This window comes from Pituophis catenifer, unplaced genomic scaffold (assembly GCF_029215685.1).
Source record: "Pituophis catenifer annectens isolate HBS135680 unplaced genomic scaffold, rPitCat1.0.hap2 SCAF_8, whole genome shotgun sequence".
NCBI classification, from domain to species: domain Eukaryota; kingdom Metazoa; phylum Chordata; class Lepidosauria; order Squamata; family Colubridae; genus Pituophis; species Pituophis catenifer.
In genome coordinates, this window is record NW_027256888.1 from 39,609,494 (window position 1) to 39,637,360 (window position 27,867).

General features: G+C 40.5%; 2 protein-coding genes across 4 annotated transcripts in view; both read left to right on the forward strand.

Moving 5' to 3' along the window:
* Positions 1-1,502: 1,502 nt before the first annotated feature.
* TLR3 (toll like receptor 3) lies at positions 1,503-25,223 on the forward strand. 2 transcript variants are annotated; one of them, XM_070948127.1, is made up of 5 exons: positions 1,503-1,727; positions 13,754-14,198; positions 16,279-16,470; positions 17,932-19,745; positions 23,462-25,223. In XM_070948127.1, the coding sequence occupies exons 2-5, from the start codon at positions 13,758-13,760 to the stop codon at positions 23,688-23,690; spliced, it is 2,676 nt and encodes an 891-aa protein (XP_070804228.1). In that variant the 5' UTR covers positions 1,503-1,727; positions 13,754-13,757; the 3' UTR covers positions 23,691-25,223. The 2 variants fall into 2 exon arrangements, with proteins under 2 accessions (XP_070804228.1, XP_070804229.1); XM_070948128.1 differs by lacking the exon at positions 1,503-1,727 and adding an exon at positions 2,346-2,535.
* A 1,631-nt stretch (positions 25,224-26,854) lies between these two features.
* The window catches only part of FAM149A (family with sequence similarity 149 member A), a 50,628-nt gene continuing 49,615 nt past the window's right edge, over positions 26,855-27,867 (forward strand). For both annotated transcript variants that reach the window (XM_070948461.1, XM_070948462.1), the window contains exon 1: positions 26,855-27,400. In XM_070948461.1, the coding sequence (XP_070804562.1) occupies positions 26,955-27,400 (446 nt within the window). In that variant the 5' untranslated portion in view covers positions 26,855-26,954. The remainder of the gene's footprint in view (positions 27,401-27,867) is intronic.

Consider the following 27,867-nt stretch of genomic DNA (forward strand, 5'->3'; position numbering starts at 1 on the left):
CTTCATATAAACAGGCTTATATAGTCATTCTAGTTGCACTCCAGATCTATCCATTGTATGGAATCCTCCATATACCATATACTGCATTTGCATTCTGTCCATTCTGCAGTATTAACCCTGGGAACCTCAAGAATGTTCTGGGGAAACCAGCTGGTTGCTCCTCAGCCAAAGATTATTGTTACTTACTTGCTCTCTTGAAGTAATCATCTGCCTCAAATGTGATGATGGTAGACCAGTGGTCCCCAACCTTTTGGGCACCAGAGACTGGTTCCATGGAGAGAGGTTTTTCCAAGACACAGAGGGGCTATGGTTTCACATGCTGCCTGCATCCCATGGATGGGACTTTGATTGTTTGCATGGCCCGGTTGCTGGCATGCCATGGACCGGTGCTGGACTGGGGGGTTGGGGGGATGGGGAGGTGGGGATCCTTGTGGTAGATAGGGGAAACGCAATAGAATTTTTACATCATGGCCCTTCATTAGAGAGGCTTCATTAGGGACAAACATAGTTATTTTCCAGAATGGAAACATAGCATAAACAATAAACCTACTTAAGTCTTGAATGGTGAGCAAGATAAAGTCCAACATTTAGGATGGTATCTATGTAAAGGATAATTTTAAGATAGGCCCACTGTTCAGCAATCACGAAGGATAGCTTTCAATTTATTTGATGCATTTAACTTCATACTCTTTCCTTTTTTGCCTATCAAAAACGGATTGGTCAGTTTCATGCACCAGTCAACTTATTTTGTTCAACAGTTGACTTATGTTGGCTATCTTGTGCTTTCTACTCTGGGATAGGTTAGATCAGGGGTCAGCAACCTGTGGCTCTGGAGCTGCATGTGGCTCTTTCATCCCTCTGCTGTGGCTCCTTGTCGCTGGTCGGCTCCGCAATTGATAGGGCTTTCGGTTAGGACAGGTAGAGGAAAAAGGATGCCGCACTAGGAGGAGACTCTATGGTGGGGGAACTGGACTGGTCGGCTCCAGAATTGAAGGGGGGCTTCTGGTTAGGACCTTTGTGGCTCTTTGAGTGTTTAAGGTTGCCGACCCTGGATTAGATTGACAGTTGACATTGATGGGTGATTGTTGCCTCTGCCAATTCATGCATCCATAGTGTAATCACAAGAATATCACCCCAATTGATATTCTTAGTCTGCAGGGGCAAAACCTTTTGAGACATGAGATGGTAAGAAAGAAACCATACCCACCCACCCAGTCTGCAAATAAAGTTGCCTCCTTCAAATTCGATCCCTAAATGGGTGTAGCTATTCCCCGGTTATGTGAACGCTATGCACAGTTCAAAAGCAGGCTTCGTGTATTTTAAAGCAAAAGCATGGGGAAATTTTTCGGGGGAAAATACTCCGCTGTTTCGGCGGGTTCAGTATATGACTGATTTATGGCCGCTGGGTATTTGCAGAGGCTGCGTGTGTGCGCAGTGGAGGCGAGGCGGGCCGGGCCGGGAAGTGAGCCAGAAAGCTGGGTTTCGTTTCAGGTTGGCTAATTTTATGAGATAGAAATTGCAGACAAAAGGTTTTTGTTTTTGGCTTTTTAAAATGCTGTCCGTAGCTGCCCGTGCAGCGCCCAGCCTTCGACTTTTTTCCTGCAGTTTCGTGTGACCCGGATTGTCTACGAGAGAGAAAGAGAGAGAGAGAAGCAAAAATGTTGTGAAGACTTTTCTTTGCAGCCTCTGAAGAAAAAGAAGAGAGATCTAACCGGAAGCTTAAAAGAGTAACTTTTAACACTCTTGTTTTGGCGCGGGGCAGGCGAGCGGAGAGGGAAATTGCTGTTGGGTATTTTCCACTCGGGATTTGGTCTGTTTTTGCACCACGCAAATTCTCATTTAAAGATCGAAACTTTTTGCCCTTCCCTTCTTTGGGGGAAAAAAAAAAAGATTGTACGGCTGCATGAGAAGGGACAGTCGCAGGCGCTCAATTTATGGCTGGCTGTTACGCAACCTCCCCCAGGCAAGGGGAAAAGCGAGCTTGATGAAATGTAGGGAAAATAAGGAATTGCTTCTCCTCTCAGAGCTTTTTTGTGACCACAACTTCCAGCAGGCTCGGACTCCGCGCGCGGCCTTTGGTTCTTCAGCAGGGAAAGCCCTGCCTTCTTTGGCGGATGGCTGAAAGACCTTTTAGTTTAAGGAATTGAGGTTTAAGGGATTGAAAACACCTTTTAATTACTCTCTTTTCCAAAGAAAACCCCAGACTATTAAAAAGGTAAACGGGGAGGGAATTAAAGATAAAGACTGGTAGTCCCATTTCTTGCTTTAAAACAAGTGTTTTTCAAACTTGGGAGTCCACGCCTCTTAAAGTGACCAAGTTTGAAAAACAGTGCTATAAAGTGAACCAATGCCATTAAATGAATATTTAGTCCCAAGAATAGTCACCTATGAGTAAAGAGCTGTGTAAATTGGTGCCCTGATCGGAAGTAGTTCAGTGCAGGGTTTAAGTGAGATCTGGGATTGAACCTTTAATGCTGGGCTTCCTCTGGAAGTTGTGGGCCTGTCTGTTTTCAAGGACCATTGGATACTTTTCTGGTAAGATTGTACTTCGTTTTGCTACTGAAAGGAAACATGTACCCATTTGTTCACTGGTTGTTGCTGCTTAACTCTGGGTTGTGATTTCCCCACAATGGGTTAATATCACATATGCATCAGACATTTATTAGTTGAATGGGTTTGTTGAAACCTTGGCAACTCACACTTTTAACCCTTATTCAGTCCATAGCAGATTGTTCTCATCTTCCTCTAAAGCAGATTGAGGTTAAAAGAGTGAAGGTGGTCATTGCTGGGTGATTGAAGTAGGGGCAATATCAAAATGTTTTTTTTTTATTTGTAAGCTGGTTTGATTGGGCTTAGGTTACTAATAAATCAAGATGCTTCTAGTAGTGAACCTTGACTTAATAAGATGCATAAATCAGACCTGTGTGTCTTGATAAACAGGTAGCTTTTTTTTCTGATTTCACATTCTGCTTACTAATGTAATAGCGAAAGCTTTTACAGCTTTTTAAGAAAAGGCCATCCCTCTCAATGGGTGTGGAAGGTATGGCAGGGATAATACTGTAATGTATAATAAACGCCTGAAAATAGAGGCTGTCCTGTTGAACAACAAGTTATGTTGAATTTGGCCAGGGACCAAGGAATTCTATAAGCCAGAAGGGCATTCAGTTTGCTAGGAATTCTGGGAGTTCTAATTCCAACCAATCAGGAGAAACCTGGGTTAGGAAAAAAAAGAAATGGGGCATCTCTCTTCCAGCTCACATTAGACTTATTTAAATGAATATTTAGTTACCTTTTGGGATAAGTTCCCTTGAAAATGTTATTGTCATTGGAGTAACTAACTTTTTGTAATGTCAGTCTCTTACTGTCACTCATTTTGAAGTGCTATTTTGTAGAGTTTTATTGCTCTTGCCAGAAACTCTGTGGGCTTCTTCATTTGCATACAAATCATCCCCAGGAAAAATGGCATTGGACAGAATCCAGATACTACTGATGATTAACAGCACTGAAAGGTAGGAGTAGAAAGTGGCAAGGGTATACGATAGAGTAGCCCAGGGCAAAATCCTACAAGCCAATCTCCATAGCTTCACCACAGATAAGAATAGCCATTTAGCCTACCAGAAAATGAAATTGTTTATGTAAGAATATTCAAACAAAACAATGCAAGGTGGAAATATTTAAATTCCTCCCTACTGATTCATACAAGCAAGATCTATTTATATAAGGAAACCATTGGAGCTTCTGGTGGAACAAAGAGGAACTTAAAACTAATGTCAAACAATTCAAAAGACGTTTGTATGGGTAGTATAGCTATTTTATTATTATTATTTTCAGAATTGAGCAGAGCTCCTCTGTGCACTTGCCACCTGTGAGAAAACAGGATATGCTTGCCCCTACTTGGTCCAGGTCCTCAGAGCAATCAAATTAACTGCAGATCTATTGTAACAGGTGGCACAGCTTGAAACAGCAAAGATATTTTCATTCTATTTCTGCCTATTTCTGCCTTAGCACTGCAGCTACATACCAAAACCAAGAAGAGAGGAAATAGATTTTAAGACACTTTGTTAATGGGGGGAAAATCATATGGTTGAAAAGAGTTTCTGACTTAGCACTCTTAAGGCTTAAGGAATAAACCATTTTATATCCATCCTTTATAATGAAATTTACTAATAAAAGGACAGAAGAAAAAGTTTTGTTCCTTCTGATTAGAGGAGCTTGATGAATAAAAAATTTGCTTTTGAGTATCTACACATAAGTTACTTTTCAGCTAATTTTCAGAAGTACAGTTTTATATATGCATCTGGGAAATATGACAGACCAATAAATTTTGTAAATAGAACCATGTACCAAGAGAAACATGGGATATGAAGAATATAAATGAATATGTTTTATTAGGTTTTCAATATGATTGATTTTTGGAAAGAACCAAGCAGTGTTATCAACTTTTTAAGTGCAAAATTCTTTTAAAAGTGGGGAAATTAGAGATAGACAGCTTCTTTGTACATTTAATATATAAATACTTATCAGGAAAATTACTTCCTATCTCAATTGTTTAATTAGCTTTGGCTCATTTTCTGCTCTAGTAATAAAATTACTAGTCAATTAGAAAATAGTAGGAAATCCAGATATCAGAGGAAGCAAAAACATAAATATAACCTTCAAGACAAAAGATGTAAAGGATGCCAATCAGAAATTTCTAAGACCTGAAGTCTGCAAAATCACAGCCAGACAGAAAGTTGAATAACCACACAATAAGCATTTTTAAAAATTGAAGATTAACAAAAATGGCATTTCTATATTGATAATTTTCTTCCTTTAGCAAAGGCACTAATGTGATTTATAAGAATGGAGATGAAGCTGTGGAGAACTCCTGTTTTGGGCATGCACTAAGTTCCTGAATTCTTGTCACTGGGATCTGGGGCAGTGGACAATAGTCAGTAGGTGGTAGAACAGAATCAATAAACACGTTTTCATGAGTTGCTATTGAAGTTGTAAGTTTGCATGTCCCTTCACAGAAATGGATTTGAATTTGGAGTTCCTTTTTTTGGGGGGGGATAAGAAAATATACCTAAGAAATAAAGCACCATCCTTAAAGAAAGTTATTAGAATAATGGCATAGTAATTCCTAAAATAAAAAATACCTTATTGAAATGCAAAGGCTTTTAATCTATATAAATTGATTAAAATATAGCAATCTCAGAACTGACATTTTTGACACTTAGCTGTGCCATGGTTACTGAAAAGCTAACCTGAAAAAAGACTGTTGAAAGGGATTAACAGCTTGTTCTAGTTACAAGCAGATGTTGGCCTCTGGAGACTACAGAGGTCTTTGGGAATTGAGTTAATTATTTTTATTTGGGGAAGGGGAAAGTGAATAGATTAATTTTTTGAGGGGGGGAGATTATAATCCAGTGCTTTCCCATCTAGAAACTGAAAAGCTGCTTACACTTTTATTATAAAAGATAGTATAGTATTTTTATAGGAACCAGGCTAGAAATCTGGAAATTATAAATTCTAGTCTTGCCTTAGGCACAATGCCACTTGAGTGATCATTTGTCACTCTCTTTTCTTATTTATTTGTATTTTGCTTTTATTTTTACAAATACCTCAAGATGGTGAACATATCCAACAATCTTCTTCCCACCTCAACAACAACAACAACACTGTTCATTGGGCTGAGAGTGACTAGCCCAAAGTCACTCAGCTGGCTTTCATGGCTAAGGCTGGGCTTGAATTTATAGCCTCCCACTTTTTAGCCTAGTGCCTTAACCACTAGACAAAACTGGCTTTTTTACATCTAAGAAGAAGGAATCAGCAAACACTTTGTGCAGGCAGTTGTCAGGAGTCTTGACTGACTTGAAGAACTTTTTATATTTACATATAAATGAACAACCCTGTCTGACTATTTGCAGGAAAAAAACACTAACCCTTTGCTGGAATTTTGTGGTTGTCTGCATTTTTTCAGCTGAGATCTAAAAGCCCTACAAGGTTTATGGTGCATTGCTATAATGTCCTGCATAGATTAGTAAAATAAAGCTAGTACAGGTAGTCCTCGACTTACAACATTTAGTGATCATTCAAAGTTACAACAGAACTGAAAAAAGTGACTTATGACCATTTTTCACAATTACGACCATTGCAGCATCCCTATGGTCATTTGATCAAAATTCAGTTGCTTGACAACTGGTTCACATTTATGACGGTTGCAATGTCCTGGGGTCATGTGACCAGCTTTTGCAACCTTCTGACAAGCAGAGTCAAGGGGGAAACCAGATTCACTTAACTGTGTTAGTAAATTAACAACTGCAATGATTCACTTAACAACTATGACAAGAAAGTTGTAAAATGGGACAAACTCAAATGTTTCACTTAGCAACATAAATGTTGGGCTCAATTGTAGTCATAATTTGAGGACTATCTGTAGTATAAAATGTTTCAAATCCTGTTAACCATAAACAGGAATTTTGTCTGTATGCTCTGACATTTATTCTTCCTCCAGCTTTTCTCTGGTGTATTTGATTTACTTGATAGCTTTTTACTTTTTACCAAATTGCTTGCAAATGCATTCAAATTAGTAAATTGTGGTTTGCATTACCCTTTCAAAGTAACATTACTATATAAATCATGATTTAATTGTGACCTTTATTCCTGATTTCTGAGCTTGTACCAGGCTTCGGCTACAAATATAAAAATGTTTTCTTTAAATTTAATTTTAAATTATTTTTCTTTCTTTTTTTTTTAAGTAAAAAAAATGGAGGGACACATTCCTAGTCAGATATCTTGCTTGTTTCAGCATTTATTTTTGCATTTTTCCATGGAAGCAAGTGGGAAGAGGATAAAGATTATTGCAGGAAGAAAAAAGTCACTGAGGATCTTATAGTATCTTATAGTTGTTGATTATTGATTAATACAGCTACTGAGCCATATTTGCATTCATTTGAACAGCTGGAGATGTTTGGCAGTCAAAGTTGCATGACATTTGCTTTTAAAGTTATTGAAAAGCTAAAATAGCAAGGTTTTTTCACTGCCTATTGCCTCAGATCATTTCTAACATCCCAATATTTTATTTTCTCCGTAGTTTAAAGTTTAATATTTTTGAATTTGTTGTTCAAACATCATTGATTTTTTTCCCATATAAAATAATGTAGCCCAAATACATGTGCATACATGTACAGAGATATATAGGGATATTGGAATTGTATTTTCTGATTACAAATTTTCTGAAAACACCACATCTGTCAGTACACTGTATTTACCTCTTCCTTGCATTGAACTGAGTAGCATATTTGCAGTGGAATTGAGATTTTGTTGTACTTGTAACTTCTGGCCCCAATGCTTCAGAACTAAGAAATACTTTCTTCACTAATAGCAAAGTGATGAAAGATGCTAACTTAATTTATATCTCCTGAGTTGACAGAGAAATAATATCTGGTAAAGATTAATATGAATGAGATATCAGGCTACGGCAGGGCTGTCAAACTCCCAGCCCGCGGGCCGGATATATCATTTATTTATTATTTATTTATTTATTATATTTCTATACCGCCTTTCTCCCGTAGGACTCAAGGCGGTGTACAGTCAAGAAAAATATAGACACACAAACATCATAAAATTGCTAATTAAAATTATTACTTAGTTTGGTCAATTAAATAAAACCCAGAATTAGATAACATTTAAAAAATCATTCACATGTTTGTATGTTTAGCCCTGCCTGTTGGAACATCAGGGTCTTGAGGGCACGGCGGAAAGCACGGAGATCAGGGATATTCCGTATCTCCGGGGGCAGTTCATTCCAAAGGGTTGGAGCCCCCACAGAGAAGGCCCTCCCCCTGGGAGTCGCGAGTCGACATAATTTGACTGACGGTACCCTGAGTAGTCCCTCCCTGTGAGAACGAACTGGTCGGCGGGAGGCTATTGGTGGCAAAAGACGGTCTCATAGGTACCCAGGTCCTAAGCCATGGAGCGCTTTAAAGGTGATAACTAACACCTTGAATTGCACCCGGAAGACCACCGGGAGCCAGTGCAGCTCGCGTAGGAGAGGTGTTACATGGGCGTAATGAGCTGCGCCCATAATCACCCGTGCGGCTACGTTCTGGATCAGTTGGAGCCTCCGGGTGCTTTTCAAGGGGAGCCCCATGTAGAGAGCATTACAGTAGTCCATACGGGAGGTAACTAGGGCATGAGTGACCGTGCGCAAGGCGTCCCGATCCAGAAAGGGACGCAACTGGTGGATCAGGCGAACCTGATAAAAGGCACCCCTGGCCACGGCCGTCAAATGATCTTCTAAAGATAACCGTGAATCCAGGAGGACACCCAAGTTGCGGGCTCTCTCTGTGGGGAGCAAGATCTCATCCCCTATTGTCAGTGATGGTACCAGCTGACTATACCGGGACGCCGGAAGCCACAGCCACTCGGTCTTGGAGGGGTTGAGTCTGAGTTTGTTTCTCCCCATCCAGATCCGCACGGCCTCCAGGCAACGGGACATCACAGCAAGGGCATCATTGGGGTGGTCTGGGGTGGAGATGTATAGCTGTGTGTCATCAGCATACTGATGAACACTCACCCCAAAACCACGGATGATCTCACCTAGCGGTTTTACATAAATGTTGAACAGAAGGGGTGAGAGGACTGACCCTTGCGGCACCCCACAAATAAGGTGCCTCGAGGTCGACCTCTGCCCCCCTGCCAACACAAACTGCGAACGGTCAGAGAGGAAGGAGGAGAACCATCGAAGCACGGTGCCCCCTATTCCTAACCCCTCCAGCCGGTGCAGTAAGATACCATGGTCAATGGTATCAAAAGCCGCTGAGAGATCTAATAGGACCAGGATAGAGGAGCAACCTCTGTCCCGAGCCCTCCAGAGATCATCCACCAATGCGACCAATGCCGTTTCCGTGCTGTATCGTGACCTGAAGCCCGACTGGAACGGATCCAGATAGACAACTTCATCCAGGTATCGGGGTAGTTGTCGTGCCACCACGCTCTCAACAACCTTCGCAACAAAGCGAAGATTGGAGACTGGACGATAATTTGATAATATAGTCGGGTCCAGGGAAGGCTTCTTGAGGAGGGGCTTCACAACTGCCTCTTTCAAGGCAGCGGGAAAGACACCCTCACTCAGAGAAGCATTTATAATCCCCTGGAGCCAGCCTCATGTAACCTCCCGGGAGGCCAGTACCAACCAGGAGGGACACGGGTCCAATAAACATGTGGCAACGTTAAGCTTGCCCAGAATCCTGTCCACGTCCTCAGGAGCCACAGAGTCAAACTCTTCCCAGATAACGCTCTCAAGACCTGCCCCCGTTTCCTCCCCTGGATCTACCCAATCGGAGTCCAGGCCTTCCTGAATCTGAGCGACTTTATCATGCAGGAATTGTACAAAATCCTCAGCTCGACCCTTTAAGGGATCTTCCCGTACCCCCACCTGAAGTAGGGAGCGGGTCACCCTAAACAGCGCAGCTGGGCGGTTCTCTGCAGATGCAATAAGAGCGGAAAAGTAGCTAGACTTCGCCGCTCTTATCGCCACTAGGTAGGTCTTAATATAAGATCTCACCTGTGTTCGGTCAGATTCAGATCGCTTGTCCTCCAATCGCTCTCCAGGCGTCTTTTCCGACGCTTCATCTCTCTCAGCTCCTCGGAAAACCAAGGATCTAGACGAGATCGGCATCGGGTCAGAGGCCGCAAAGGCACGATGCGGTCCAAGGCCCCAGTAGCCGCCCTGTCCCAGGCGACCACCAGGTCCTCAGTCGAGTCGTGAGCCAGAGTCTCAGGAAATGGCCCAAGCTCCATCAGGAACCTTTCAGGGTCCATCAGGCGCCTGGGACGGAACCATTTGGTTGGTTCCGTCTCCCTGCGGTGGGTGGAAGTGACTTGAAAGTCCATGTGAAGGAGAGAATGATCAGACCATGACAAGGGCTTGATGTCTATATCCCCTATTCTTAGATCATTCAGCCACTGATCAGAGACAAAAATCAAGTCCAGAGTGTGATTCCCCAAGTGGGTGGGGCCTTGAACTACCTGGGTCAGGTCCATGGCCGTCATGGAAGCCATGAACTCCTGAGCCGTCTCCGACATCTCACCAGCAGATGGCAGGTTAAAATCCCCCATAACAATAAGTCTGGGGGTTTCCACCGCCACCCCGGCTATAATGTCGAGCAGCTCAGGCAGGACCGCTGTTACGTGGCAGGGAGCCAGGTACGCAATCAGTAGGTCCATCTGAATCCCCTGACCCCACTTCACAAGGAGGGACTCACATCCGGCTATCTGAGGAACAGTGGCCTCCCTCGGGCAAAGACTTTCTCTAATGATTGCTGCCACTCCCCCACCCCTTCCCTGAGTCCTTGGCTGATGGAATGCACGGAAACCTGGCGGGCACATTTCCACAAGGGGAACTCCTCCCTCCTGGCCTAACCAGGTCTCCGTAATCCCTGCCAGGTCAGCACCCCCCTCTGAAATAAGATATCATGCACTGGCCATGCCCATACCCGGTTTAGCGAAGGGGGGAAAAGGCCCGATATGTCACGTGACACCACTGTGATGATGTGAGTTTGACACCCTTGGGCTATGGTATATGGAAGATATGTCTTGGAAAATAACAGGAGTAAAGAGCACATAGAGTGGTCACTATATTATGGTATGTGGCAATCCAAAGATCTGTGATGTAATATTTCTGTTAGCCCAAAAGTACAGGCCAGACTAAGAAACAACAGTGACAAACAGGTCAGGACAACACTTACGGTAATAGTTATAGGAACAGAGTCTTGAAAGTCTGAACATCCCTCCCTTTATCTTCATGTGAAGTAGAGAGGGACTTTTTGAGATGTTTTCTCAAGTTATTTTCTTAGGCCAAACTCAAACCCATTTGTCTGATCATTGCCTTGGTAGTGTCTGTTTCTCCTATTTTTCAGGGATGCTCCCTATGCCCTCTAGAGTTCAGTGATAGGGGAAAAATAAGGGGGAAAACAGAAGTTTGGGGGAAGGTTATATATAACTTGTTTTCCCCAAAATAAGACAACCCCTGATAATAAGCCCAATCGGGCTTTTGAGCGCATGGCAATAAGGCCAAGCGCTTATTTCAGGGTTCAAAAGAAATATAAGACAGGGTCTTATTTTTGGGGAAACACAGTATGAATATGACCCAAGGAGAAATTATTCTATTGGTGACCTCAATTGAGTGGGACTAGATGAGTCAGAATACTAAAAAAATAAAAGATTAGGCCACTTACAAATCCAGAAATGAATGAGAGTGGTGACTGGGTGAACATTTTCTCTGTAGTGATGTATAAATCTGTACATGTGAACATGGGAAATGAATAAATTCACATATATTGATTTTGTTCTTTATGATGAAACATTGAGATAATTTGTGAAGGATATAAAGATGATGAGTGGTTTTAAATATGGGGCAGACCACTCTTTGCTAATGTCAAGAATGGGTTTGGAGGAACTAGATGTGAAAGAAAAGAAATGAAAGAAATAGAATGAAATTACAGTAGCCACAGAGAGAGAGAAAAAATAGAAGTCCTGCATTACTAAATATTAGAAGGTAGTTTAATCTCTCTTACTAGAATAAATGGAAAATGGGCATAAGGAAAGAGAAGAGGTCTGAAAATTATTGTCTCAAATAACAAGGTACATGTAGTCTTTGCTTAGCAGTAATTAGGACTACAATTTCTATTGCTAAGTGAAGTCGTCATAAGTGCAGTGTTACGTGACTGTGCAATTTTGGTAATCCCCCATTGCTGTTGTTAAGTGAGGACCACACAGGTTGCTAATGACTTCCAACTTCCTGCCACCTTCCCCATTGACTTCTGCTTGTGCAAAGCTGATAGGGAAGTCTGCCAATTGCAGGCACTGAAACGATAAGAAATCCAAGCCAGTTGCCAACTGCTCATATCACAATTATGTGACTGTAGGGACACTGTGGCATCTGAAATTTTGAGGACTGGTCACACTACCTCTCATTCAGTGCTATTGTAAGTTTGAATACAGGTAGTCCTCGACCTATAACAGTTCATTTACTGACCATTCAAAGTTACAATATCTCTGAAAAAAGTGACATATGACTATTTTTCACACTTATGACTGTTGCAGCATCCCTATGGTCACATGATCAAAATTCAGATGCTTGGCAACTGGTTCATATTTATGACTGTTGCAGTGTCCTGGAGTCTTGTGATCACCTTTTGCAACCTTCTGACAAGCAAAGTCAATGGAGAAGCCAGATTCACTTAACAACCATGTTACTAACTTAACAACTATAGTGATTCACTTAACAACTGAATGGCAAGGAAGGTCATAAAACGGGACAAAACTCACTGAACAAATGTTTCATTTAACCACATAAATTTGGGGTTCAATTGTGGTCGTAACTTGAGGACTACCTGTAGTTGCTGAACGAGTGATTGTTAACCAAGGACTTTCTGTAGTTGGATTTGATAGATAAAATAGAACGGACTGATGCAAATTATACTCTAACAAACAGTAGATTGATTGATTGATTATATGTCATCAAGTCAGTGTTTACTCTTTGCAGTCACATAGGTAGAATTTCCCCAGGCTGATCTGTCTCTAACCTGGTCCTTCAGATGTAGGTTACTTATAAAATGGGAAAGTATAAATACTGATGGGATAGAAATGAGTAGGATCTGGTCTATGGTGAGGAATGAATTTTGAAAGAAGTGAAAATGTCTCTGTGTATAAGAGCTTGCATTGGCTCTCTTTATTGTATGGAAGTGAGAGTTGGGTATTTCAGAAGAAACATGAAGTCAGTAGAATGCATGAGGAATGGGTTAGTTAAGAAGTGGTTTATGGCTAAATAAGAGAGAAGGTTTAGAATAAACTGGACAACCAGGCCTCTTTGGGTCATCATTTCAGAGATATTTCCTTACTTAAACAAAGAAACAGATTGATCAAGGACAGAGAAAAAAGTTGTGGGAGTCAGAGGGATTTCTGACTTTCTGCTGGCTTCCCCATTGAGTTTTCTGGTAGGATCTGGCATCAGAAGCATCAGAAATCCCCCTCCTGTCATAGTAGGCAGCTAAGTGGCTGCTGCTGGGAGGGGAAGGGCGTGAAGGAAGGCAAAACCAGCTGGGGAACTGTGATGGAATATTGAAAATTAAAATCACATGACTACATCAAAAGCACAGCAGTTACTAGTAGCACTGAAGCAGCCACAATTTGCCCAAATTTCATGCCCTCAGGAGTCATGGGTCCCAGGTTGTATATTCTGTACATTAGTCCATTTGAGTTACCCTGATTCAAAAATGGTTGTCCTATGATACAGCTTTTCGCCAGGTTAAATGTCATGATGAGTTTTAGTGATAGATAGAAAGAAGCATATTGGATACAAAATTGGGAATGAAACAAGCATACTGATCATGAAGGCATAATGTTGGAGTTGCAGGGGAAATATGTGAAGGAAAAGCAAAAAGGTTGAGAAAAGGAAGAATGAAAAAAGTATAATTGGATAAGGTTGATGTGAACCTGAAGAAGAGAAAGGATAAAACTTGAACCAAAAGCTGAACAGTATGAAGAAAGAAGCAAATATAGTATTCATGCATAGAAAAGTATGGGAAAACTTAGTAAATAGCATTAGTGTTTAGCTGTAATTTCTTTACCTCATGCTTTATTTCTTGGGTCTGCATGACACTGCTTACTTCAAAAGAGAATTGTATCTGTCTGTTTGTGGTTATCTATGTACACAGTACATTCAGAAAGGAAACATTTATTTTAAATGAGTATTTTTTCCTTTCAGGAAAATGAAGAAGCTTCTGAAGTGCTGGACATGCTTGCCTTTCATCTTTTGCACTATCCCAACTAATTGTGGATCAACTCAGAATATCTGTAAAATCACAGATAAAACAGCAGACTGTAGTCATTTAAAGCTTTTTCAAATTCCCTCCAATCTCCCAGCTGATATAACAGCGTTGGACATTTCACATAACCAGCTGAAAACACTGCTGCCTAAAAACCTTACAAAGTACAATCAGCTTGTTTATTTAAATGTGGGATTCAATTCCATCTCTAAACTAGAGATGGGCTTGTGCCTCAGTTTACCTTTGTTAGAGGTATTGAGGCTGGAGCACAATCAGTTGCGTATATTATATGGAGATGTTTTTACTTCCTGTACCAATCTGAGAGAGCTTAATGTGGGATTCAACATTCTGAATACAAAAAAGGATCCTTTCAAAAATCTGAAGGTAAGTCCGAGCTTTGATCTGCCATTTTATGAGTTCATATGATTGTAGGTTCTACTACATTAAGGATAGCATGATATGACCATATGTGAATATGACTTGACTGAGTTATACTAACATCGTTTTCCTAAATAATTATTCTTTTGACTGGTATTGATTCTCCAGCTTTTTTGATGGAGTTATTTCATGGAAGAGGAAAAGACCCATTTCTGTTTAACAGAAATGGGTTTAATGCCTTCCATAAACACTGTGATTTTTTGCTACTCAGTGATATAAGAGTGTATATTTATTCTCAAATGTCTGTTTTTATTAATTTTTTTCTAGTCTTGTGTTTCTTGTTATTTCATATTCTGCTTTAAAATATAACTGTATAATCTTACTGTATCGGGATTCTTATCCTAAATAAAGGACTTAAAAGGTTTTTTTCTCCTTGATCTTGGTAACTTAGTTTTCCACAAATTCAGTCATAGTCTTTGTAGAGCAAAAAAACTGAGCAGAAATACACTGAACATTAATGATGCAGTCAAAAAACAAGATAGCAATGCCAAAACGGTAGAATGAAATAAATTGTCTTACAGTAAGTCTTTTGAGACTGTTGCTGGTTGAACTCTCTCTGGCCTCATATCACCTTTTTTCAATGTAGTTATCTACATGTAGTTATCAGTTTACACCAAAGGTTCACAGCAAAGGAAAGGAATTCTAAGTTAATATTGGCTGTTGCCAAGAAAAGGGGTTCTGTATGCCATTATTTTAAGCATATGATAATTGTTTAATACTCAAACATAGGCTTCTTAAACTTCTCGTTATACAGGGCTTTCTTGTGGCTTATTTTGAGGAGTTGGTTTACCATACTACGGTAGGATACTAAGAAAAGATGTAATCACAATGACTATCCACATAGGATCATTATAGAACTAATATTGTTAAGAAAGTAAGCTGTGTGTGTATGTCTAAAACACACAGACATATATACATGCCACTAAGAGTCTGTGGATTGCAATAGAGTAAAAATGTGGGGGGCGGGGAGAGAAAGAGGGAGGGAGAAAGAGAAGAGAAAAAAGAGAAATAAAGTTTGGAGAGATATGGATTATCTGGAAAATCCCTAAAGAAAATGGGTGTGGGCCAACAATAGCTGTTCCAGGGTAGGAGATGTCCATAACATAGTGTCTACTGAAGTCATGTTAATTTTTTAAAATCAAAGACAACTCACAGAATAATCATATGTTGAAGACATCAGGATCAGTTTTATTACTGATGATTTGATTTGATTTAGATAGTCTACTTTGCAAAGCAACTCCTGGTGGTAGGGTACAACGAGAACATCAATATAATGCCAAGTAATAGAAATAATTAAAATCACATAATAACTGTAGAAATGTAAAGAATGATAATCAAGGATAAACCCAGCAGTAATAAACATGTTTAGTTTATAATGATTTAAATTTCACAAATTTTCAAACTTTTATGGGTAGGAAGAGAGAAAGATAATTAATGCTTCTCAGTTTTTCAGTAATTTAGAAATATATTTTGGACTGTAATTATCAGACACTTCAGATCCTGGCTATTTTACATGAGAGTTGCACTCCAAAAATGAAGTGACCATGCCTGTTCTTGTTCTTATGTAGTGTTTCTTCATTTCTCTTAAGTGTATTTGTGGACTTTAGTCTTTTGTGTCAGTGCAAGAACGTGAGGATAATTGCCAAATTAATGTTTTTGTTTAAGTATCAAATTTGCTATAACTGGAAGAAACTCTCTAGATTTGTTCTAGTTAGTGTTGTACATGGTTTAATTAGGGCTGTACAGTGCTTTGCAGTTAAAAAAAAATGCCATAGAGCATATGGATGGTACTACTTAAAGCAGCTTGCTTTTTCCTGAGATTGTGCTTTTGACTTCTAAATTTGGTGTAAAGTTTTCTGAAAGAGCTGTATGCATGCCCTGGCTGTGTTGTTGTATCAGACTGAAAGCACTGCACAGCCATAGCTTTAATCAGAAAGCCTAATATAGAATGGAAGACTTGCAACTGATGAGAGGGAAGTATAACATAGATAATTTGCTTTCTTTCTTTTCTTTTTCTCTTTGCTAGAATTTGACATTCCTTGATGTCTCTCATAATCAGTTAAGTTCTACAAAATTAGGGTCACAGCAGCAATTACAGAATCTACAAGAGCTTGTGATGTCTCAAAACCAAATTACAGAATTAAATAAAGAAGATCTATACTTTCTTGGTAACTCTTCATTAAAAAGATTGGACCTTTCATCAAACCCCATAAAAGAGGTAAACAAAATCATCTCGCCTAGATCTTGGTGGCCTGAAAGAATATGGATGAAAGCTACTTAGGAATAAACAGGATCATCCGTCTCTCTCTCTCCCTCCCCTCTGTCTCTTTCTCTCTCTCTCTCTCTCACCCTCACCCTCGTTCTCTCTCTCTCTCACATCTCACATTATTTGTATGAAAATCCATATGCATTATGTCTCTTAAAAAATATGTTTATTTTTTTAAAAATCCACATTCTGCCAACCTCTTTGCGATCCCTCCAGCCATTGCCTTAATTGCATTAAGGTAGGTATTGTCTAATTTGGACCTGTAGTTTCTGTGAAAATTGGAGAGGAAGAAATTTTTAATAATTTATTTGTTTATCAAATTTAGAAACTGCCCATCACCCTCACATAGGGACTCTGGGTGGTGTACAAATAAAATGTTAAAACATAAAAACTGTATATAAGAGCCGCAGTGGCACAGTGGTTAGAATGCAGTACTGCAGGCTACTTCTGCTGACTGCTGGCTGCTGGCTCCTGCAATTTGGCAGTTCAAAGCTTATCAGGCTCAAGGTTGACTTAGCCTTCCATCCTTCCAAGGTTGGTAAAATGAGGACCCAGCTTGTTGGGGGCAATATGCTGATTCTGTAAACCGCTTAGAGAGGGTTGTAAAGCACTGTGAAGTGGTATATAAGTCTAAGTGCTATGCTAAATGCTATACTATTAAATTTAAATATGAGGCAAGCATAGTTAAGATTCAACATTAAAAGTTAATTAAAAGGCTTGGGGAGGACCTTCAGTGCACTAACCATCTCCACGGCTGTGTGGTTCTCTATGAGCCCCGCATGAAATGGCAGAGCCAGGTTCTTAGATATTTTTGAAATGCCTGGAGAGTAGGTGCCCACCTTGCACCTGGAGGGGGAGAAGGTTCCAAAGAGTGGAAGCAATGGCAGAGAAGACTCTCTTCCTGGAGTCCCAGTTGGCATTCTTTAAATGACAGGGTCTGCAACATGTCTTCCCTGCCTAATCAGGTGGGATGGTCTGAAGTAATAGGCAGAGATGTTTCTGTAGGTAACTGGTTCCATGCCATGAAAGACTTTAAAGGTATAACCAACATTTTAAATTGCACTGGAGCAAACTGGCACCCAATGCAGTTTGTACAGCAGAAGTATTACATGCACCATTCTCACTATACCAGTGGAAGCTTCTGTCTACTTTTCAAGCGGAAGATGCATGACTGACCAGGCACAGTGACTCCCTCTCCAGGAATGGGCATAATTGGTACACAACACAAAGTTGAGAAAGATCCTCCTAGCTACTGTACAACTGCCACCTGCTCTTTGAGTAGGAGCCATGAGCCCAGGAGGATCCTCAAATTATGCACTGGGAGAGTTGGCTCAAAATTTGGGGTTGGTGATGGTGGGATCAACATTTCTGTCATGTGGAATAATTTTAAAACATTTTATTTATTATTTCTAGTTTCAACCAGGCTGCTTCCAAGCTATTGAAAATATATATGGCCTTGACCTGAACAACGTTCCATTGGGACCTGATGGCACAGAGAAACTTTGTTTGGAATTATCTGGCACAAAAATACAGAACCTTTCAATGAGCAAAGTGCAACTTTCACGGATTTCCAATTTGACCTTTAGTAGAATGAGTAAAACCAACCTTACCATTTTAAACCTATCAAATAATTATTTGTCTGTCATTGAAAATGCCTCATTTATATATCTTTCAAATTTAAAAGAACTAAATCTAATGAATAACAATATTACAAAACTGTTTTCTCATTCTCTTTATGGACTTCACAATCTGAACTATTTGAACTTGGAAAATTCACACGTCAGAATAATTGATTTGGCTTTCCAGTGGCTAACTCACTTGAATTACCTTATTATGGATGGTAATAGATTTCTGGAGATTACTCCTCATACGTTTAAAGGTTTAGAAAATTTGAAAAACCTGAGTTTATGTCAGTGCAATATAAATTCAATAACAAATATGACATTTGCTTCACTTGCAAATTCTTCCCTGCAATTTCTCAATCTAACAAAAGCTGGAATAGTTTCCATCAAGCCCAAAGCTTTTTATTGGCTAAGGCAACTAAAAATGCTTGATTTAGGTTTAAATAATATTAAGCAGAACCTTACAGGTCAGGAATTTCAAGGTCTTAGTAATATTGAAACTCTCTATCTTTCATATAACTATCAGTTGAATTTGACGAGTGAATCATTCACTCTTATTCCAAGCCTTCGAAAACTGAGAATGAGAAAGGTACGTTGCAGTAATCTTGCAATCACCCCCTCACCATTTCGTAAATTAAAGAATTTGACAATCCTGGATATGGGTAACAACAATATTGCTAACATAGAGGATGATATATTTGATGGACTGCATCAGCTTGAAATTCTTGACCTGCAGCACAATAATCTGGCTCGACTTTGGAAACACACTAACCCAGATGGTCCTGTTCTCTTTCTCAAAGATCTTCACAACCTCCGTCTACTGGATTTAGAATCAAATGGCTTTGATGAGATTCCACACAAGGCTTTCTATGGCTTATCTTTATTGAGAAGCTTGAATTTAGATTCCAATCTCTTAAATCTACTTCCCAAGTCTGTTTTTGATGATCTGACATCTCTGAGTTTTCTCTTCCTCCAAAAGAATATGATCACAGCTATTGATGAGAAAGTGTTTGGTGCTGTTTTCAAACATCTAAAAGTATTAAATATGGCTTCAAATCCATTTGACTGTACTTGTGACAGTATAGCTTGGTTTGTTAGGTGGCTCAATAGCAACAAAACATATATCTCAAATTTAAACAATTATCAATGCAACACTCCACCCAAATATCACTCTAATTCAGTAGCACAGTTTGATACTTCTATTTGTGATAATGCCCCCTTTATGCTGGTATACATTTTGTGCACTACTGCTGTATCATTGCTCATCTTTATAGCTCTGCTTGTTCACTTTGAAGGATGGAGAATTAAATTTATGTATACTGTGGCTGTAAACAGAGTATTGGGCATCAAAGAAATAGATAGACAACAACAGCAATTTGAATATGATGCCTACATCATTCATGCCAAGAAGGACATGAACTGGGTATCTAAGAACTTTATTACCCTTGAAGAAAATAATCAACCAGCCATTCGATTCTGTTTAGAGGAACGAGATTTTGAAGCTGGAATATCTGAATTTGAAGCCATTATCAATAGCATACAGAGAAGTAGAAAGATCATATTTATTGTAACTGAACATCTCTTAAAAGATCCCTGGTGTAAAAGGTAAGTTGAAAATATTTAAATAATTGCCATTTTATTTGGGTTTTTAGGGCATGTCTTTAATTTTAAAGCTGTTTCTGTGAATTGTCAGGATTTCCAGCTAAGGAATCCTATTTTCTTATGTTTAAAAGAAGGTAACAATCCTTTAAGTTAAACATTCATTCCACATATTACTATGCAAATTTTGAGATTTTAGATTGTACCACTTAAACAGCACAGGAGTTTACTTTTCATGTCACAGATCTTGTTCAAAAAATACCAGGTTGTGCTTTCAAACAATAGAGCTGATTTTTGTTAAATTTCAAGACTGCTCTATTGCATTTAAGAGAATGTAAGTGTGACAAGGTAAAATGTATATGAAATGCATTATTAAGGTATTTTATTTATTACCCTGTTTCCCCCAAAATAAGACATCCCCTGATAATAAGCCCAATTGGGCTTTTCAGCACATGGTAATAAGGCCAAGCATTTATTTCAGGGTTCAAAAAAATATAAGACAAGTTCTTATTTTTGGGGGAACACAGTACTTCTATTGTTTAATTACAATATGAGTGACAGAACTATTTGAGCAGGAATGTGCTATAAATTAATAGTCCTGGTTAAATTCTTTCAAACAGAAATATTCACAGGAATATAAACTTTGTCTAGTAAAGAACCTTCTTGCCAGTCTTTTGCACCCGGGTCCTGAAATTTAATTTGGGACAGGAGCTGTTTTCAGGCTTTATCAAGGCTTTGGCAGGGCTAGAATTACAAATCTAAAATCATCAGTGAAACATACAACTTGTGTCACTTAAAGAAAAATGCTGTAAGTACCTTGTTTTCTAGTCAAATCAAATCTTTATTGTCAGTGCACAACCTATGTACAATGAGATTGGTTGAACTCCCTCAGTGCACCCCCCCAACACAATATAACTCACAGTGAAGACAGTAAATCCCTAACCCAATAAATCATATTAATAAAACACCCAGTCCTAGTGCACCAGTTACACATTGTGCCAGCTCTGCAGTCCATCATACTAGGTAATTATGACGTTATTTCTCATTCAGGAGTCTGACAGCCCACGGATTAAAAACTGTTCTTCAGCCTGTTCGTGCACCTGGCTATACTTCTAGATCTCCTTCCCAATGATAGGAGGGTAAAGAAGTGATGACCAGGGTGAGAGTGGTCCCTGAATGTTATTAGTGGAAGTAACATACATAATATTTCAAGTCGTCAGGGAAATTTGTCTGGTTCACTTCTGTATGTGAGGTTCACAATCTTAAATCTTTATTGTATTGGTAAATTAAGACATGCTTGTGTATCAAAATCTACATTTTCACAACTTTTGTGATGAAGTTCACAACTCAACAGGGTGCCTATAAAGCATATATTAATGAAATATAACCCAATGCACTTTATACAAGGGAAGAACTATTTAAAATGAATTCTAGGAAAAATGCATATAAAAATGACCATAGATTTCCACTGCTTGTATCTTTTCAGTCAGAATTATGCAAAACTCCCATCCCCATTTCCCATGTAGTATTGCTATCTTTCCCTTTATATAAAAGCACAAGAACTAGGATAGGATAGGATAGGATAGGATAGGATAGGATAATTTTATTTCTAAACCGCCTCTCTCCCGAAGGACTCGGGGTGGTATACAGCCAGGTAAAAACACAATACAAATATCACAATTTAAATTTAAAAATTATTAAAAGTATTACAATTAAGGCCAGTTAGCTAAAAAACCCAAAAATTTAAGAATTCCGAATTTAAAACTCAATTATGAAGCTAGCCCTGCCTGTCGGAAGAGCAGGGTCTTAAGAGCACAGCGGAAAACTAAATTCCAGTCATCAGGCACACAGTGCATTCAGAAAGATTTTAGACCCCTTTCACCTTTGTCAATTTTGTTATGCTGCAGCCTGATTCTACAGTGGTTGAAATTATTTTTTTTCCTCTCATTAATGTACTTAGTATCCCAGAATGGCAAAGTGAAAAAAGAATTTTAGAAATGTCTGTAAATTTATTAAAAAGAAAAAAAAATCACATTGGCACATGGACCCTTCACTCAGTACTTTGTTGAGCACCTTTAGCAGCAATTACAGCATGGAGTCTTTTGGCGTATGATGCGACGAGCTTTGTACACCTGGATTGGGGGATTTTCTGCCATTCTTCCCTGCAAATCTTGTCAAGCTCAGTCAGGTTGGATGGTGACTGTCTGTGGACAGCCATTTTTAGGTTCCTCCAGAGATGTTCAACAGGGTTCAAGTCACCCTGAGACATTCACAGTTGTCCCTAAGCCATTCCTGTGTTGTCTTGGCTGATTGCATAGGATTGTTGTCATGTTGGAAAGTGAACCTTCAGCCCGGTCTGAGGTCCTGAGCACTGTGGAACAGATTTTCATTGAGGATATCCCTCTACTTTGCTCCATTCAGTTCTCCTTCAACCCTGACCAGTCTCCCAGTCTCTGCTGCTGAAAAACATCCCCACAGGATGCTGCTGCCACCACCATGCTTCACTGTTGGGATGATATTGGGCAGGTGATGAATGGTACCTAATTTCCTACAAACATAATGTTGCCAAACAGTTCAATCTTGGTTTCATCAGACCAGAGAATCTTGTTCTTCACTGTCTGAGAGCCCTCAGGTGCTTTTTTGAAAAATCCAAATGGGCTTTCATGTGTTTTGCACTGAGAAGAGGCGGTATGTCTAGCACTGTGCCATAAAGCCCAGATTGGTAGATGGCTGCAGTGATGGTTGTCCTTCTAGAACTTTATGCCATCTCCACACAGGATCTCTGGAGCTCAGTCATGATCATTGGATTCTTGGTCACTTTTCTTACTAAGGCCCTTCTCCCCTGATTGCTCAATTTGACAGGATGACCAGTTGTTAGAAGAATCATAGTTGTTCCAAACTTCTTCCATTTGAGAATTATGGAGGCCATTGTGCTCTTAGGAACCTCCAGTGCAGCAGAAATTTTACTGTAGCCTTCCCCAGTTCTGTGCCTTGCAATAATCCTGTCTCTGAGCTCTTCAGGCAGTTTCTTTGACCTCATGGCTTTTGCTCTGCTACAGTATGCGTTGTCAGCTATGAGGCCTTCTAGAGAGAGGTGAGTGCCTTTCCAAAACAAGTCCAGCCAATTAACCACAGGTTTATTACAATCAAGGTGTAGAAACATGTCAGCAACTATCAAGAGAAATGGGAGGAACCTGAGCTAAATTTCAAGTGTTGTTGCAAAGGGTCTGAATATTTATGCCAATGTGATATTTCAGTTTCTTTTTTTTAAGAAATTTACAGAAATTTCTAAAACTCTGTTTTCAACTTTGTCATTATAGGATACTGAATGTAGATTAATGAGAAAAAATGAATTTCAACAACTGTAGAATTTGTACAAAATTGAACCATATCCATATGTTAGCATTCCTTCACTCACAGTGTTAACACCTGCACTCTTTATCATTTTTCAGTATTCTTAACAACATTTACAATATTTTTATCATTTTTTCCCTGGATATTGAGAAAGATAGCTTAGTTTGAATATTTTTGCACTAAACAGATAATTGGTAGCTTATAAAGTTCCTTTGACTTTTGGGATTCTATGGCACTAAATGATTTAAATCTTTTAAAAGTATTACTGATTCTAAATGATTCAAGATAGTCATTGCATCATAAAGATATTTACTTATGAAACTTATAAGTAAGTCTACTAAGCCAAAACATGTCTTTGTTTTCTTCAGGTTCAAAGTTTATCATGCTATACAACAAGCCATTGAACAAAGTCGGGATTCTGTTATACTAATTTTTCGACATGATATTCCTGATTACAAGTTAAAGAATGCACTTTGTTTACGAAGAGCAATGTTCAAATCTCATTGTATTTTGGAGTGGCCTGTGCAGAAAGAACGTCTAGATGCCTTTTACCAGCAATTGAAATCAGCACTTCAGTCCAATAGTAGGGTAATATAATTTGTTTTAAGAAGAATATTGCATACCACACTAAAAATATGATATTGAAAATAGAAGTAAATGTAAAACCATTCTTCCAGGATTCTTTTTTCTGTCCAAAATAGGAGAGTGTTGTATCCAAACATACAAAATGAATGAATAGCATTCGGGAACATCAAATGTTTGCTGCAAAAGGCAGTGAATGTATTTAGGAGGCGAGACCAAAAATAGGGTATGTACTAAATAAAAATGTAGTTGATTTTAAGTCCCAAACTAATCTCTCTCCTTCTTTTCCATGTGGTTCATGTTGAAGCTTGTCCACCAATCTTTCCAGCAATTTCCTTTCATTGCTTACTCACAGCTGCCCCACTCCTCTCTCTTCACTGTACGCCAACCTTTGTCTTAGCCACATAATCTCACCTGGGCATCCTGCCCACTAGTCTTCACATGACCTTCCTTTTCCTATTCTCTAGCCACAGTAGGAGGCTGCCATCTTGCCTTTTTCTGACTGCTCAAAACTAACTGGTCTATACACAGCAGAGTTCATGCATAGAACATTCCCAATACTTCAGTCTCTCTCTCCTCTCTTACCCAGAAATAGGAGCTGCAAGTAAGTTAAGCTTTTGTCCTTGCTGCATAATATTACTGGAAAAAAGAAATGTAAAGAGTAGAATCCCAATATCTGATGCACTAGAAAAGAGGGTATGTTCTGACCCAGTTCCCCAAATATGACAAACCCTCTGAAGTGAACTCAGATTCCTTTATTAGGAGTGCCAGCAACCCTAGCAAAAAGGTTCTCTCTCAACGCAGGCTAACAAGTCTATCTGGCAGGGAGATGAATAGTTGTCTGCCACATCTATTCATCTCCGCCCCCTGCCTTTTTTCCCCAGAGCTAGGGTGGGGTTTCGCTAGCAGCAGTGGCTCTTCCTCCACAAGGATCGGCCCACAGATTTCCACTGCTCTCCTCTCTTCTGCACATCTGTGCATCAGGCACTGCAGCCAGCTGTTCCTCATCAACCACCTCATCAGACTTGGGGGCTGTTGACTCTCCATCTGAGGGCTGGCAGATGGCCCAGGCTCCGCTTCTCTTTGTGTGCCAGCTCCATTCCCTCTTCCCCCTCGGAGCTCTCAGGTTGCCTTGATGCTGACCCTGACTCCCACGCCTCCTCCTCCTCCTCTGCTGGGACAAATGCAATGGGATCTAAAAGGGAGTGTGGTCTGACCATCCCTCTTATGGACAGATTTCTCTCTAACAAGACATCTGATTCCAGTTAATTTATCACTGTATTTGAATTTACATTCTCAGATATAACTGGTGACCCAAATTGGTCCTTCTAAAAACAGAATTCTTTCCATTCATGAGATGAACTAGGATCCACAACTGTTACATGCAAAAAACCATGTAAAATGTTCAGATCCTACTTCCATAGCAATAAGGTTGTTCTCACATTTTGTTTCTCTTCCTCTCCTAGGAATTAAGGATAAAAGACATTATCTTCTACATATTAGTAAAGTGTTGAATGTATTTTAATCAACAGCACATATGCTTACATGATTTATGGCTTGATTTAGAAAATCTTTAACTTCCATTCATGTTCATAACATTTTTACACAAAAGTGCATATATAAAATAAAATTGATATGCATATTATTTGGATAAACTTGATCTTTTTGATAATAAAATTTAGAAAGAACAAAGAAGTAATGGTTTTTTTTCTCACAAATTGATTTCTCGTATAGTGACATTTTTCCAGACTTTCTGCTGGAGGGGGAGAATTTTAAAGTGACAATGGAACTTATCTATGAAACCCAGTATCAATCTAGGGTGCTACACTGACCTGATGTATTATCGTTCTTATTAATCTGAATTGGTCTAAAGATATTTAATTGAGAAGTAGATCAGCTTCTGTACACTGACTCAAGATACTGTATGTTTCCATATAAGCAATAATAGAAAGAGATCCTATTGCTTTGTGATTATTAAATACAAAAATTATTTATAGTCTTACAAATAACATCAGCTGGCATGATGTGATGCAAAGTGCCAATTTCAAGCATCCTTATTTATGCACAGGATGAATAATTACTATTAGGAAATAATATTCTATGGTGAACCTTTTAAGCATCAGAAGGTGCAGTTTCCTCTTACTTTTTTTAAATGTTAAATTGGGTAACTACAGAGCAACCTGGGATATTAGAAATCATTGGCAGGAGGTATTCTGAACAGTTTGTCTAAGAAAGGACTGGGCATCTCCATGGGGAGATGCAAGGTGCATTTTGCGAAGAAGCCAGAGGTCCGTGACAGCCATTTTGTGAGAGAGCCCACAGCAGGGTCTAAAAATCCTAACAATGCTGTCTGAAAACGGCCATCTATTTTAGCAATTACTCCTAGACACTCCCAGCAATATTCTAGGCCTCTTGAGAAATTAATCGACTCTTCTCCAGGATTGGTTTCTTTTCCCCAATCCCTACCACATTCAGGTGAGGTGAGCCCTGGGAGGAGGAAGGAGTGGAGCAGTGGAAAAACACCGATAAATAAATAAATGCATATATTACTTGCACAGGAAAATGGAAATAACTGCTAAAGAAAAGCTGTCTGTTTGCCAACGGCAGAGCCTTCTCACAAAAGCATTCTCTCTCGGACAGAAAGGAGATAAATTCTACTCCGGCGTATAGTTTCCTAATGGCCCCAAACGGACGGCCTGTTAAAAAGATGTGTCCGCGAGTAAGGGAGAAACAAAGCTACGTCCTCGGTCCCCCTTTGCGAACTAGGCTAGCTACTTCGGGAGGGTTATTTCCAAGGGCTTCCCCATTCAAAGCATCCGACGGAGGCGCAACGATGGAGCGCGCGGTCCACAAGAGGTGGCATCTCCGGGGCGGGAGGATGAGCAACGCCACAAAGCTTCTCTCAGTCGCCCCCCACCACCACATGCTCTTTTCCACAAAACCGGGAAGCTCAGCCTCGCGCCCCTCGCTCCCGATGGCGGGCGCGGGCTGCCCGGCGCCCAATGACCTCCTCTCGGCTCGGTTTTTGTTTAGCTTAGCAACCGCCGCTCCCTCCCTCGGCAGGCGCCTGGGTAGGCAGAAAGGCAGGCCTACGTAACCCGGGTGGCAGGCTGGCGCTCTCTCGCGCGCGCTCCGTCCCCAGCCGTCTTCGGTGCAGACCCGCAGAAGGGAAGCCCCGCGCTGGCCAAAAAGGAAGCCGCCTCAGCCGCGACGCTTCTCTTCTGGCCGCCGCGCCTGCCGAAGGAGGTCTTGGCGCCGAGAACCGGCGGCGGCGGCACCATGAAGGTGGCGGTCCTCGACCTGGCCACCGTCTTCGCAAAACTCTTCAAGCCCACCGCCTCTTCCTCCTCGTCGCCCTCTTACTCGCCCGCCCCCGGCGCCCCTCCGCCCAAAGTACAGCCTCTCCTAGCTGTCTCGGCGTCCCCGACGGGCGCCCCGTTTTTGCCCGTTCGCTACACTGCCCTGGCCTGTGCTGGGGGAGCCTCTCTTACAACCGTAGCGGCGGCGTCTCGGGCGTTCCCCGGCGGCAGCGGGGTCGGGGCCGCGGCGCCGAAACCTTTGGCGACTGGCAGCTGCGTCAGTGGAAGCAGTTCTCCGCGCTCTGCCAGGGAACCCGGGGCTTGGGCCGCGCCCGCCAGCAAACCGCTGCTTTTCGTCACTTTGCCCGACATCGGCGAAGAGGGCGCGCCGGACGCGGATCCCCAGGAAGAAACTGCTGCGCCCAGGCAAGTTGAGGGACCCACGATTTCCTGGCCCAGCGCGGGAACTTTATAGTGGTTGACTCCTTTCTGAAATGCTGGTCGGCATTAGTCTGTAGAGATTCTCAGTCATCTGTCGATCAGAAAGGTCAGTGGTTCGAATCCCTAGTACAGGTCTCCTGCGTGAGCAGGGGGTTGGACTAGATGACCTCCAAGGTCCCTTCCAACTCTGTGACTGTTAAACTCTCTGTGACTGTTAATCCAGGTCATGGTTGTCCCAAAGGTGCTTTTTCAGGAGGCAACTGGACTTTCTTGTTTTTTCTTTAAAGATGTTTCCCTTCTCATCCAAGAAGCTTCTGACAGGATAGTGGGGAATGAAATTAGTTTACTGGGCAGGTGCTGAGGAGAATCATTTTGTATTTATCTAAGGTTCTGATCAATCTCAGAAAGGAGAGAATTCCCTTTACAGCTTGGAAAGAAGACAGAGGGATTTA